Source organism: Sycon ciliatum, chromosome 2 (assembly GCF_964019385.1).
Source record: "Sycon ciliatum chromosome 2, ocSycCili1.1, whole genome shotgun sequence".
In the NCBI taxonomy this organism is placed as follows: domain Eukaryota; kingdom Metazoa; phylum Porifera; class Calcarea; order Leucosolenida; family Sycettidae; genus Sycon; species Sycon ciliatum.
Genome location: NC_088644.1, coordinates 43,979,026 through 43,994,032, shown reverse-complemented (window position 1 = coordinate 43,994,032; position 15,007 = coordinate 43,979,026). Strand labels below are relative to the sequence as shown.

General features: G+C 48.6%; 2 protein-coding genes across 2 annotated transcripts in view; one reads left to right on the top strand and one right to left on the bottom strand.

The window, feature by feature from the left end:
• The window catches only part of LOC135810247 (centromere protein I-like), a 44,709-nt gene extending 34,200 nt beyond the window's left edge, over positions 1–10,509 (bottom strand). The window contains exons 1-5 of the mRNA XM_065323727.1: positions 10,308–10,509; positions 8,730–8,849; positions 7,146–7,264; positions 6,440–6,547; positions 1,763–1,811 (exon numbers count right to left, since the gene is read on the bottom strand). Coding sequence (XP_065179799.1) covers positions 1,763–1,811; positions 6,440–6,547; positions 7,146–7,264; positions 8,730–8,849; positions 10,308–10,350 — 439 coding nt within the window. The 5' untranslated portion in view covers positions 10,351–10,509. The remainder of the gene's footprint in view (positions 1–1,762; positions 1,812–6,439; positions 6,548–7,145; positions 7,265–8,729; positions 8,850–10,307) is intronic.
• Positions 10,510–10,630: 121 nt separating this feature from the next.
• On the top strand, positions 10,631–14,062 carry LOC135810245 (dnaJ homolog subfamily C member 11-like). The gene is made up of 2 exons (XM_065323724.1): positions 10,631–11,771; positions 12,775–14,062. The coding sequence occupies exons 1-2, from the start codon at positions 10,636–10,638 to the stop codon at positions 13,361–13,363; spliced, it is 1,725 nt and encodes a 574-aa protein (XP_065179796.1). The 5' UTR covers positions 10,631–10,635; the 3' UTR covers positions 13,364–14,062.
• Positions 14,063–15,007: the final 945 nt, after the last annotated feature.

Here is a 15,007-nt window from a genome sequence, read left to right as displayed (position 1 = left end):
ATTGGGACAAAAATACGGCGTTACTGGAACACAACAACGATGAAGCATTGGGACAAATAGAACACAAAACTGAATCACAACAGTCTAGTCTATTCGCACACAGCACAGTCAGTGTCTGCACATCCCAGTATACATTATCTACAGACCAACTACCTAACTACCAGTAATGTGTTTTTTTAAGTGCACGTGACTTGAACAGAAGCATGGTTCGAATGTAAGCCCGAGTAATCGGCGAATATATGAGGAGTGCTTCCACACACGCAGCGTAATGGTCATACCAATGTGCATAAGCTTTGCAACACTGCAGCTTGAACAGAAACCTGGTTTGAAAACATCAACATAGCCTGTGTGACAGCAACTACAGCTTGTTTTACTGGTGAAGGGTCGACACGTGGAGAGACACAAAGCGACAAACATCATGGCAATGCCATGGGGGGGGGGGGGGGGGGGGGGTGCTTGGAGTGAACGGCAGGTGCACGTGTAGACTACGGATGACAACAAGTATTGTGTCAATCGTACATGGCACAGTGGTACGGTGGCATGATTGCATGCTGAAATGATGACCTGTGTGTTCCAAAGTCAGGATAAGGCCACTCGACACCACAATAACAGACTGTCATTTTAAAAACAGAATATGGTCAGTATAGCCAGTAGAAACTCGGTCATTGAGCCAATAATGAATGTAGAAAGGAAAAAGGACATCTGGAAGTTTTGTGCCTAGTTGTTGCACTTTCTGACTGTATATAGTACTATTACTACTTCCTCCGCGTCTTTAAAATTGTCGCTTCCCAGAGCGATTTTTCGAAATTATTTTGTCCACTCGAAGGGCAAACAAATCAGCTAGAAATTGAGGCAGAGCATTGTCGACGGACCAAGCTTTAGTTTGTGGCCCCCCGCTTCACTGCACTTGCAGCTAATGTCGACGTCTTCATCAGAGTTTGAGGCAGATCCTTCAGCACTCAACAATACGCTGAACAAGACGCGCGTTCAAATTCAGGTCAAGAAACTTTGTTTTCAAGCGATCCATGCCTCCAGGTGGTAGGCGATGAAGGCAAGCTAGCATTTTTCAAGTACACTGTAACGACCTTTCAGCGGGATAGGGTAAGCAGTTCCGCACCTTCTTTCCTTGGCAAGCGCTTATTTTGTTGGTGTTTTCAGACCTGCTACCTTCGCAGCAACATGCGCCACAAGTAGCGCATTTTAGGAATTTGAGACCACTTTGTTCTTGCCATCGTCAACTTCAGCAGTTCGTATTCAGGAGAGATACCAGGATTCTTCTACCCGAGCTTGCAGTCTTGACAAATACCCACGTGAACGATGTGGGACGGCACGAACTCCAGAAAACGAAATGCACTCTGGGGCGGAATAGTGCCGAGGGCGATGAATTTGCTTGGTGCGGAAGAGAGCTCCGACAAAGTCCGAGACCACCACGGCTTCAGTGACAAGTAGACATTGCGCAGGAAGGGTCGCACCAGTGTTCGAACACAGAAAACAGCGATTCCGACAGTCTGACTGAGAAGAGCCAAGTCACAAATATTGCGATGTGCGAAGCGACAATTTTAATGACGCGGAGGAAGTATCTAGTTACAGTGGTGGAGAGTTACTCTTAACTCGTTTCCAGATGTCCTTTTTCCTTTATAGTCAGTAGAGTCAAACATGATACATGTAAGTCATGAGGGCTTTCCGAAGGTCACCTGACATCATTGTTTACATGCTGGTGACTATAGCAACCCCAAGCCAGCCAATGAGCATCGAAGCTTACCGTCTGTGTGCTGTGTGACGTGGTATAGGAGATGGCAGACTGGTGTGATCTGCAGGACAGGAAACATAATGTACAGTAGGGTGTATGGCACTGTATGGTGTATGCACAGTAGGGTGTACATGCACAGTAGGGTGTACATGCACTGTAGGGTGTATGGCCCTGTAGTGTAGGGAGTAGGGCACTGTATGGTGCAGGGCACTGCAGGGTGTATGGCACTGTAGGGCGTATGGCACTGTAGGGTGTATGGCACTGTAGGGCGTATGGCACTGTAGGGTGTATGGCACTGTATGGTGCAGGGCACTGCAGGGTGTATGGCACTGTAGGGTGTATGGCACATGGTGTATGCACTGTAGGGTGTAGTAATGGCAGTTGCACTTTTCCCCCGGGAAATTTTTTTGAGTGCGGATGCAAGTTTTGGAGCTCTGAGACTGCTGACTGAATCCGGTAGTGGTATCGCGACATAAGCTGACAAAGCGTCTTCAGCGTGCATGCTGTAAGTGGATCCTGTCTAGCTGTATACGTAGGAGTATACATTCAGCGAACACCGACCGGTTTCCGAAGTGCAGCCGTCATATCCAAAGCTACTGTCTGGTATGTCCAGTCATGAAGTGTTGCACTTGTAATAAGCACGGCTCGTGCAAAAGATGTATCTGCTCCACGGAGGGTCGAGAATGCTCGAACTGCCAGCCTGGCGGCTTTGGCAGGTGCAGTAATCAGATCGCACTTCGAGTCGCTGCCTCACAGCCAGAGCTGACGAATACCAGCAAGCCAACACCGTCCCACCAGCTCCCAATCCCATCGTCGAGCATTGTACAGATCGATGTTCAAGCCGAAAATACAACCGGGGAACAAATTTGCCGCTCAGTCAGTCCAACCGTCACTTGAGCGTACCGTACTGCCGCCAAGTGCTAGTGCGGACTCGCTACAAACTGCCACTGGTTCCTCTAGCTCTAGCTCTGTGCGACCAGCACGTGCGCCCCCGTCCAGCAGAAGTTGTACCAGCGGCACAGGCACGCGCAGGCCAGATTTGAATGCGGGTGATGTAGACGCCAGTGTTGATGCACTGTTGGAGGCGTGCAGGGGGGCAAGCAGCCATGATACGCCATCAGTTACCGAGTCAGCTGGTATTACTACGGCCACAGGAGCAAAGGAGCATCATAATAGTGGCCCCGCTGACCCGCGTACACCGTACAGCCCAGTGTCCAGCTCTCAACAGCTGGCGTGGGATATGCTGGATGTCGAAGTCGACACACCCACACCTATATGTAGTCTACCAGCGTTTACAGCAGCGGAAGGGTCGTTGACCCTTGGGAGACTGGACGCCACAGACACCCGTCAAGTGGTAGCGGCCGCCTATGAGGAGACCGTCCACTTCGCAGCAAACCTGTTCGATGTGCCACTCGGCACAATTGGATCGAAATGTGTTAACCTATTAACATCGCTGTACAAGAGTTTTGGTGAACGCGGTTCCGCGGAAGGAATCACCATCAAAGCAGCCATGGTGGCCACCCAACTCCTGCTCCAGCGGCCGCACAGGTGTTTGGACCAGGCGAACACCGGAGGCTCCCGCAGAATCGCTTGGTCCTGTGGGAAGACGGAGACCTGAACCAACTAGTCCTGGAAGCTCGCACGATCCAAGACCAGATCAGAGCAGCTTCCAAGCACTCCAGCAAACAGCACCAGGATAGCGCCAGGCACTTTGCCAACCTTGTCACCTCTGGAAACCTGAGTGCGGCCGCGCGCACCCTCTCAGCTAACCACTGCCACGGTGTGCACAGCCTTGACCCAATGGTAGGAACGGAGACTGTCTGGGACAAAGCACCCTCACGCCGGACCCATCAGTGCAACAGCAGTGACATTTGGTACACCTCCAGACGCCCCGCACTCTGTGCGCTTCGCTTCCATCAACAGAGATGCAATAAGGAAGGCAGCCCTCCACACTCAGGGCTCAGCAGGGCCATCTGGCATGGATGCAGGCGGATGGAGACGGATTTGCACCTCTTTCAGGAAATCGTCTGATGCTCTTTGCGATGCACTGTGAGTAAGAAACCTCTCTTGTTCGGACCCAACATTGGCGCCCAACGTGGGGCTCGAACATTGGCGCCCATTTTTACTCGACGCGGAGTTCTGCCTCCGCAGCTCACGACCCTGAGATGTGATTTACGTGTAGTGTTGCTCCCGTCACTGCTGGACTGTCCTTGTTTATTCGTCAATGCCGCGGGATGCCTCCAGCTGTGTGGAGGGCAAGAGTCAGGCATAGAGGCTGCCATCCACATTATATGCATGCCTTTTAAAATGTCGATTACATTCATGATTGGGTTACATTACATTACATTCATGATTGGGTTTACTACAGCTTTAACTACCTGTATTTTCCTTTTAAAAAATATGTCGTTCTCTCAGAAGATATTCGCAAATAAAAGTCTTAGACACCTGTTTCTCTCTTTTTTCTTCTCTTTTTTCCGCGAGGATGCGGGATTCTTTTTCAAGTAGGGGTGGTACGTTAGGCCCACAAGTTCATGCATTATTCATTTGGCCTGGGTAGCTACTTGCACGCCCATGTTTGCCATAGCTACCCAGGCCCTTTATATTGCGTTGTTCCTCAGTCGAGCTCTCTCTCTCTCTCGACTCTCGAATGACTGAAGATCTTACATCAAACTCGATTCGCTCCGTCGGCTGTTGTGAAACATCCAACAGCGTTCCACGACCGATGGCATCATAATGTATTGTAAGTCTCTCCGAGACACGTAACGGTGTCATATCCATGCTATCGACACGTTGCCTTTTATATCCCCACGTGACAAGATGGCATCAGATAGGCCTTGTTATTTATTTGCCTTCCTTCCTTTGCCTGTTAACCCTTTAAGAGCCACAGGAATTTTTCAAAATTCTGCATTTTTTCGTGTTCCTTGGATCATAGCTTCAGTTCTACTCACTCAATCCTCACAATCTAGGGCTTCCTGGAAAGGTCTCCGCGAGAGGAAGAGAATGAGGTCGATCATGATAGCCAGCACACCGTCTATCCAGCGCTAGATCGCAGCGACAGTACGAAAAATGCCCCAAATGCGTCCAATTGCGTCCCGCTCCAGATATTTCATTTTACTGGATCGTGGAGTTCCAATTTTTTCGCTGTGTACTCTTGACAATATCAACAGTGAAACCCGTGCAAATTCGAGTAAACCAGCGTGACGAAAAGTCTCAAAATTCTCAATACTAAAGTCGCACTGCGCGCTTTTGAAATTGCCGCGATCGCGGCTCAACTTACGAGTGATTTATCTCAGGAACCGTTGCTCGCAGCGCTTCGCGGATTGTTTCTCCCGACAGGTGAGAGTTTTCTCTTCGCCCTGGATATTTCGATCACTGGATTTGAGCGAGATTGGACTGAGTTACGGTCTTTTGAAGTTTTGCATTTGAATGCGTCGTTTACGACGCATTCAAGTATGGGGCGGCTCTTAAAGGGTTAAACTTCGCACTCCGTATGCCGATTAATTCCGCCCGGCAAGGAACCAGATATTCACCTCATAGGCATCGGTGAAGCACTACGGCGAATCAGTGGGAAGGCCATCCATTGCAGCTTGTGTATGCGGCATATTGCTACTATCTACATTGAACCCGCATCTCTGAGACTTCGCAGTCTGTATCATAGTCTGTATGTGGATTAGTTCCGCTTGACAAGGAACCTGGTATACGCCCCATAGCCATTAGTGAAGTACTACGGTGAATCATTTGGAAGGTCATCCCGCAAATCATCTGTTTGGCCATCACTCGGCTACCTGCAGCTATGCGGAGGACACGAAAGTGGGATGGAAGCTGCCATTCATGCCATACGCCTGAAGTTTGCGGATGAGCACCCGAGCCAATGTCCGCACAATCGCGACCCACCACCCGTTCCAGCTGGCAAAGACTACCCCACCTCAGCCTCGGAGCGATGTCCTTCGGTCCTTCCCCCACTCACTCCATGATTGAGACCTGGAATTGCCTCCCGGCCTCTATCCTCAGTGCCCACCCCTCCCAGAAGTCAATGCAGACCTTCAAGAGGAAAGTCTACGACCACCTGCGACAGGCTGACTGGGATTGGGCAACAGACCGTCGCTAGCTTTTTTTCGGGATCATGTTTGTGCTTCTCCCACCCCAAGCCAAATTCTTGCCTATCCTGAGTAGCCAAATTCCACGTCTGTCCTTATTGTACCAGGGGCGTCGCACACGGTACGGTCACTACGGTATTAACCGTACCACTATTTGCCCCAAGTACCCGTGAGTCAATAAAATGCACTGATTTGGGCTCTAAATTTTAAAAAATTTCGGCTCAGTCCCCCCCCCCAAGTAAATTGTACTTCAGATGGCTGACCTGACCGTACCACACTAAAGTACTTTCCGACGCCCCTGTGTACCCTTCATTTGACATTCTTCTGCGCTCCGATTTTCTGTTTTATTTATTTTGTTATTCTCTGCTGTGCTCCAAATTAGGTCCTCCCTCTGTTCTAAATATTTTATTTCATCCGTACTTATGCTTTCCCCTTGATTTGGTGTGCCTGCTAATCAAAGATACCCAGACCTCTGGTCGGCTGAGCAAGGCAGGCTCTACCAGCACCGTCTCACCCCCCCCCCCCCCCAACACCCCAGATCCCCATCCCCACCCCATACGCACACACAAGCTACATGTAACTGGAAACTAACCAGATGGGATTGCTTGAGTAAGTGAACCATCACGTTGTACAGCTGTGCAAAGATGTGATCCATACGAATGTACGGATAAATCTGAACCAGCCATTCTAGCAGTAACACCTAGCCAAAACAACAATAGTCACAAAACAGCAACAAGGATTGTAGAGGGTAGGTCATCGTCAAGGCACACGCAAAACAGCAACAAGGATTGTAGAGGGGAGGTTATCGTCAACGTATTGTCAAGTGGAAGAAGAAACAGATTGAAGCAGGACACTATCAGGTATGTGTTGCAGAAGGTGGGTGCATGTCGGTCAAAGTGCTCAACAGCTATGTCACTCCGTTTCACACATACACACACACACACACACACCATGTACCATGTACCATGTATACGCCTATCGCAAGAGAAGCACGCAAATCTGCAAATGCACTGGATGTGCACCCACAGATTTTCTCTTCTAGCAACAATAGCGGACAAGATCTGAATGACACACACACACACACATGCACATGCACGTGCGCACACACACACACACACACACACACACACGACACACACGCACACATGACACACACACACACACACACACACACACACACACACACACACACACACACACACACACACACATGCCTACTGAGGACTTGGAGGCACACAAGAGGAAAAGTTGTCCAAATACTAGTGTAGCTAGCCACAGTGGGCCCAGAGCCAACTTACTTGTGCGTCTTGACAAGCAATGTCACTAGATAACACAGATATAGTGAAGTAGACACAGCTAGCTGAAACCACTTCTGCGGGTAGCAAGCATTGTACCAGCTGGCAAGAAACCTGTGGATCTGAAAGGCAGTAGAACAACAATGACACCAGGGAAAAGATAACCGCATTAAAATGAATCAGAGCTATACCAGAACAAGGTGAGACACTACACAGACAGACAGTGTATGTAAGACAGTGTATGTAAGTGCAGGAGACACTACACAGACAGACAGTGTATGTAAGTGCAGCGCTGTGCTAGAATCTGTGTAAGAACACAGTAACAAGCTCTCCAGCCTTGCAGCACTACATGGCGTGCGGTGACAAAGACAGTGTGTGTAAGTGCAGCGCTGTGCTAGTGATGATGGCAATAAACAAGTGGAGGTAAAACGTGTATGTGCAAAGTGCAAACAATAGTGACATAGTGATATCTGTAGTACGAAGTTTGGACGCAATGAAGACATAATATGTCCACACAAGTCGGCGGAAAAGCGCGAGCCCCGGCGTGGGGAGCAAACATCTTTCCTATGCCATTACCTTGTTTCATCGCCAAAGTCGCTACCACTATCTCATACGTTAAGATAATGGCAATACACAGAATTCACACCGAATTCGGTAGAAACTCGCTGTCTGAATTCTGTATTACCCATGCACTAGTGTCACATCTAGAAGTATGTGTACGGCTACAGAGGGGAAGGTATAATATAACACGTTCAGTTGGCAAATGCTATGATGGAGGCACAGACCCCATTAGATTTAGATGTACTCAAGGACCTCGGCCATTTCTGTAGTAAGGAAGGACTATAGTCCAGCTCACTGCTACTACATTGTATCACATTCCACTGATACAGTGTAGCATGGCATAACCAGCAAGCATGCTGATCTACCTGCTCCATCTGGTCTACCTGCTGTAGCATGGCCTAACCAGCAAGCATGCTGATCTACCTGCTCCATCTGGTCTACCTGCTCCACCATCCAGTACAACAACACCACACATGGCAGTGTGGTGCTACTAGTACATGTACAGTAGAGTGACGATTATCCAAACGTCAACTATCCGAATGATCAATTATCCGAAATGATTGCTTGCGTTGAATTGAGGGGTAGAACATGAGTTTTAGCTGATTTTCCCCACTCGGAGCACCATTCAAGCGATGCACAAGATGTACTGCAACAGGTTAGAGTCAAAATGTATAACGATAATGTCATTTTGAGGAGCTGGGTTGTATGCATGCGTTGAATTAGTACAACAGCAGGCTGCTGAGGCCACAACCTTGATTATGCTGAATGGCTCGGATGAGAGGAGAGAGAGGAGAGAGAGGAGAGAAAGGAGAGAGAGAGAGAGAGAGAGAGAGAGAGAGAGAGAGAGAGAGAGAGAAAGATAGTAATGAGGCGACAAGGATGTGATACACAGCAATACAACGAGAAACAACCTAGAAACGCTTCATCGCACCACAGTGAGGAAGACATGTGGCTTTGTGGGCACAGTATGCAATACGCCTGCAGCTAGAGTGTGTTACGATGGCAACATTCCACCATCACACTTACCAAACCGAGAGCTACTGGCAGCTTGAATCAACTGCAGACATTCCTGGTTACTTAGGCCATGGCTCTGACTGTGCTTCTTCAGACGTGCTAGGCACTGCCTCGTCTTTTGCTCAGTAATTACTGCTCCAGTAGTAACGAAAATAGACACGCACACACACATGCATGCACACACGCACACACACACAAAAGCTATTTTGGCCAGTTTAAGCAAGAGTACCCGAAGCACAGAGAGTGCAGCTTCGGACTATTTCTGCATGGGTGAATGTCACGGCGAAATTCCACGATTACATCAGCCACCGTGTTTGTTCAAAGTGAACTGGATCGGATCAAAGCGTGCGGGAATGTTGAACATTGTGCAATCCTCCCGGCCCGGCCCATCGCTGGTTTTACAGTGCTATTTAGGTATATGTACACATTGACGCAACACTAGCGGCTATGCATCCTGTAAACATAAGGCTAAGCGTTGAGTTTTCTTGGTTTTTAGTAATAGGCGATTCACACGACAGGCAAATCCACGTTTGTCAGGTGACCGCAGGAAGTGAAACGTGAGTCCGCAGTTCACACGGCCGCGAGTGGCGGCCAGAGTTCCCGCGAGTATTCGGTGAGTATACGGCGTTACTGTGGTGATACCGTAGAGATTTGGAATGAGTACCCAAAGACCAAGGCCAAACAACCAGGGTTCAAGACTACCGTACGATAGTACAACCTCACTGGCTCATTCCTGTAAAAATGCCCGCAGATGAGTGCATCCGCCGTCAAAATGCTCATGGACACTTTTGATTCCCGCGGACAAAGTTTGGTCGCACGCAGGAATATTTCCATGGTGATTTCCCTGTAAACATTGATTGGCCTGTGTGAGAATCGCCTATAAAGCAAAGTGGCCGTTAATAGAGAGGCTCCACACTATGTTACGTTAGTGGGCGGGAAAACCCGTGAATTCGCGAGTTTGCACTCCACTTACGGAAAGTTGTCTACGTAGAGTACGTAGATAGGGCTCTGATAACGTACCTGGTCCGTAAGTGGATTGGGGTACAAATTTATGACTCTCTCCCCAGGTCGATCTGGTCGTACACTGCCGCGTTGTCAAGGGTAGCTACGTGATTTGAAAACTCCGTATGGCGGAACAAAGATGCGCATGCAGTTTACGTAAGACTTTCCGTAGATCGACTACGTTTTTACTAACGTAATTACGTTATGCGGAACCTCTCTAATGCCGATGGTGTACAACACGTGTATCAGCGGGATGGAGAGAGTTGCAAACGTTTCAGAAACAAGGAACTCAACACACGGTTTATAATGTGCTTATCAGGCATGCGATTAGAATGTTCACTGTTGAATATGATCTGATACTACATGTATGAACCGACCACTGCAGAGAGTTTCAAACACACCTTCCTGGACCCTCTGGAAACCATGGCTTTTCACAGCACGGCTACGCGCACATGCAGCGTTCAGAACAAACAAGTTTCACATGTTTTTTATAAATTGCGTTAAATTATGCTAAAGCTTTACTGCTGAACTCAATCAATATGGCAATTACTAAATTAGTAATATACGAGGTCACATGAAAATGATCACCTGTGGGACTCGCAAAGTAGGAGAGGAGTTCCGAAGAATCCATCAGCAGCAGGCATTCTGGGCTACTCCATTATCAAGTCCGGAACAGGTATAAGACAAAGCGTCATCATTTCCCTCAGTGTCGCTGTCATTAGTAAACTCATGAACAAGATGAATAGAAAATAACTGTACCATGCCACAGGGAGTCTTTTAGTTAGTTAGTTTACGACTCACAGACCCCTAGGTTTTTGAAATCTTTTGAATCTTCGAATAATGAAATGCACAAAATAATAATTCACTCCTTCATGATGTAGATGTTGCTACGACAACAAAATAGAACATCCAAAAAATGGCGGCAGAGGAGCAAGAAGGTTTTGTTTTTGGTGGCTCTCCCTGGAAAGATGTGGAGGGTCCTTCACTATATTCGTCCCTGAATGTACCGAGCTATGCCTCTGGAGAAGATGTGCGTAGTGCATACCGTCGAATGTGCATTACTTTCCATCCAGACAAGCACAACAATGCTCCAGACAAAGAGCAAGCTCGAGTGCTATTTGAGAACATCAAGCAGGCATATGATGTTCTGTCAAACCCTGAGAAGAGATTCGTCTATGACACTCATGGATGGAGAGGCTTGAGAGCAGAGAAGTCGGTTGGCCAATCTGGAAGCACGCCATGCTGTACTGCGCTGGAGGTTGAGGAGTTGCGTTCTAGATTCAATAGACAATTATGTGAGGAAAGAAATCGAATCCAATGCAGTCCAAGCTGCAATGTGGCCATGGCTGTGAATGCCAAGCCTCTGCTTCTGCAGAGCAGCGACAAGAGGAAAGGGTCTCCGCCGTACTTCACCATCCAGAAGTTAGCAATGAGTCAAGCGTTTAAATTCGGCCTCACTGCACGCGACACGTTACGCTGCCAGGTGGCGCTGCAGACGACCAAGACTGGCAAAACGTTTGGAAGTGTTGTAGGCACGTATCGGCACGTGTTCAAAAGTGGATCATGTGTGCAGGGCAGTGTTGGACTGGGTAGCATGCATCATGCAGAGCTGGAGTATCACATGCTCTTACCTGGCGACTTTCACTTCTCTGTGCACGGAACGCTGCGGCACGTTTACGGCGACTTCAACCGTATGGCGTTCTCAATAATACCAACCGCCTCTGCTACTATTGGCCGTCGTATTGGCCCATGTTCTGTGCAGATGCGTTATAGTTCTGAGGATCCGCTCACGGATAAGCCGGAGTGCTTGACCACCACGATTTCTTGCAACTCAACTGCAGCGTCGTTTGAGTTGCGCAGCGGTGGACCGCCAGTGCTCAAACTACTCCATCCTATTCAGCTGGCGCCGTCGGCGGTCTTGGAGCCTAAGGCATCACTCAGTGCAGAGAGTGTACGCTTGTCTTATGCGTTGCGCTACGGTCTTAACGACCATACGGATATCAGCTTGGGCGTGTATGTTAAACTACCTGGAGCCGTTGGATGCTTTCTGGCGTAAGTAGCTTGTTATTTCGATTCTGCATACACCTTGTGTGTAGTTGTTAAGTTTCTAGATAAGAAACGTCAAACCAAAAAGTACATAAACCAGGGTGTGCGACTCCGCTTGGTTGGGCCTTTGACGGAACCTTTTGTTGATGTCACCTTTTTCTGGAGGTCCTGACTCGTACAGTACAAGGCATGCATTACGCGTCTTGAGCTTGGGCGGTTTTTATGTTTGCTAAACTTGCACTGTGATAATAAAACACTTCAGCAATGGGAGAAAAAGTTAATTTCTCTTTTTGATAGCGGCAAAAACCGTAAACTCCTGATGAAGAATGGCGCCCAGCACATACTCATGGGTGCTTTAGACTGCATGGGTCATGCTCTCTGATATAGTTAACGTCAGCAACAAAATTCCGCCATGAACCAGACCAGCTGTGTTGTTGCACACTCTGACTTAGGTACTCTTGCTCAAACTCTTCAGGGAAACTCCTCGCATTGAGATGTTGACTAATGCCGACCAGGGGACAATGGATGGTAGCTCGGTAGGGTTGCATGCATCTCGTGGACAACAAGACATACACATACATGTGTATTGGGGAGTGTGTGCTGCTGCTTCCAGTAGCTAACGTCAATGCCAGGTACACGGGGCAATCGAATGCAGTGTGTCTGTAGACGATAGCAGAGCATTCCCGTAGCTATGCAAAAGACGTTACGAATAGTAGCGTCTGGTGCTAGTCAGGGTCCACAGCGTTTTATTGTGTATCTGTATGTGTGCCATGCATGTTTGCTGACTTCTTTTGTTGCCTGTTATTTACCACCTGTTCTCTCTCTCTCTCTCTCTCTCTCTCTCTCTCTCACACACACACACACTCTCTCATTCTCTCCCTACCTCTCTCTCTCTCTCCCTCTCTCTCTCTCTCTCTCCCTCTCTCTCTCTCTCTCTCTCTCTCTCTATCTCTCTCTCTCTCTCTCTCTGTGTGTTCCTCTGACTTTGCCGTGTGTGTACTACATTCAGTGTGTCGTACCAGAACCAGGATTTCGAAGTGCCCATAGAGCTGGCTGACTCCCTTTCACCGACAGCACTATTCTACGCACATTTCTTGCCGCTTGTCACGGCCGGTATCATGCGTTACTGTGTTGTGAAGCCTCTCACTTATCTCGTATCGCGGGAACAGCGAGCAGAGGATCGACAGCGGCAGCAAACCGCGACTAGTGTCAAGCGCAACGAAGCGGCAATGTTTGTACGCCTGATGGGTGCTACCTATGACAATTCCGTTGCGAGTGAGCAAGCTCGCGGTGGTCTCATTGTACAGGATGCTTGGTATGGGGTCCTGGTCTCTCATCGCTTACCTGGCTCATCCACAGTCCGTGATGCTGATATCGAAGTGGCTGATGTGCAAGTAGCTACGCAGTGCCTCGTCAAGGACTCCAAACTTATCATTAATTCCGAATCCAAGTCCTCCTTGCCGGGATTCTATGATCCAGCGCCGGGATTGCGCAAGAGCCTACGTGTGCGCTATGAGTTTCGCAGTCGAGTGCATGAAGTAACGGTTGCTGATAATGAACCTCTGCAAGCGCCACGCCAGTCTCATCTTGTACGCTAGATGGTTTTGTTGATGTAGCAGTGTCTAACGCTGCTGCTCTGAGGTTGATCTAGTCACACTGTATTTATTGGCAAGATACACCCACTGGTGAGTGACTGTGACTGTGACTGACTGTGTGTGCGTGTGTGTGTGTGTGTGTGTGTGTGTGTGTGTGTGTGTGTGTGTGTGTGTGTGTGTGTGTGTGTGCAGGCGTGCGTGCACGTATGTAACAGGTTTGCGACAATTGTCACAAATGTTGCTTTTTTTCATATTTCGTGTTTATGTTCTGGTCATGCTGCAGGCTGGTACCTGTTGCAGGCTGGTACCTGTTGCTCATTTTCCCCAACTTCATGTAACTCTTCTTTTTCTGCCAGTTGCTGATATGATCATGGTCATCCATGCTGAGCTGCAACTTCTACGTCTGGCATTTTCCAGATGTTTTATCATGCTGTTTTAACCCATCTAGCCTGCCTTCAGGACAATACATGCGAGAGCAAAACAGTAATACCTATTGAGTATCGATTCACCCTATGTTGCAGTACTACTCTATGGGATCTTTTATTTTGATTGTGTTGCTGTTGCTATCGTCACTCCGTAACAGTTGAGCTGCAACACCGATGTGATGAGGATACGGTCGATACCGCTAGTACTATTATTCGGCTACTGTGTTAGCACTACATGATTAACACCGCATTGGTATTACAATTCCCAATCATCAAACCTTCGTATTGTTTAATAGTGTGTGCGGTCAGTGTAATTCTGTACTACAGTGCTGGCCAGAGAAATCCAACCTCATGAATAAAGTAGCACCGTGTTCGAGTGCACAGACCAGTGTGTGTAGTGCTAGGGCTGCGTATACGCGCAGCGCCCGGCGCTATTTTATTCATAGCGTTGGATTTCTTTGGCCAGTACTGTACTTGGAATTTTGTACATCGTGGATTAGTCTACTGCGGTGCGCCGTGGCGATCTCTTCGTGCCGTGCTTCTGAAATGTTGATCCAGGGCATGAGGCCATCTCTTCATGCTGTGCAGCTGAAACTAGTTACTTGCATGGCGTTGATCATCCCGTACGGCGGTCAGGTACCGGTACAGTGCTTCGGAAGCCTTCCTTTGCAACACTGAATCGGCACTCACGATGGCATGAGACTCGGACCAGGGAGTCGTATAAACAAAACAAAAAACGAGTTTATGCGACTCTCTGGCTGGAACCCACAACCCAAGCCATTGAAGGTGCCCCCCCCCCCCCTTCAAGTGCTGCCGTCTATGAAATCAAGTCTCAGAATAGTGAGTCCACGCAGTGCCGGGTGTTGTGCAGCCCTCAAAACCTGCAAACACTGGTATGTGAACTGGTGCAGGATGCAAACTTGACTCGAGCGATCGGATTTCATTGGGTAGCCGCACAGCAGTGTAGGCCAGCATGCAAGAGTACACACCTTCAAGGAGAGAGAGAGAGAGAGAGAGAGAGACAGACAGACAGACAGACAGACAGTCACAGAGAGACAGAGACAGAGAGAGGGAGGGAGAGAAAGAGAGAGAGAGAGAGAGAGAGAGAGAGGCGGGAGGGAGGGAGGGAGAGAGAGAGAGAGAGAGAGAGAGAGAGAGAGAGAGAGAGAGAGAGAGAGAGAGAGAGAGAGAGAGAGAGAGAGAGAGAGAGAGAGAGAGCGCG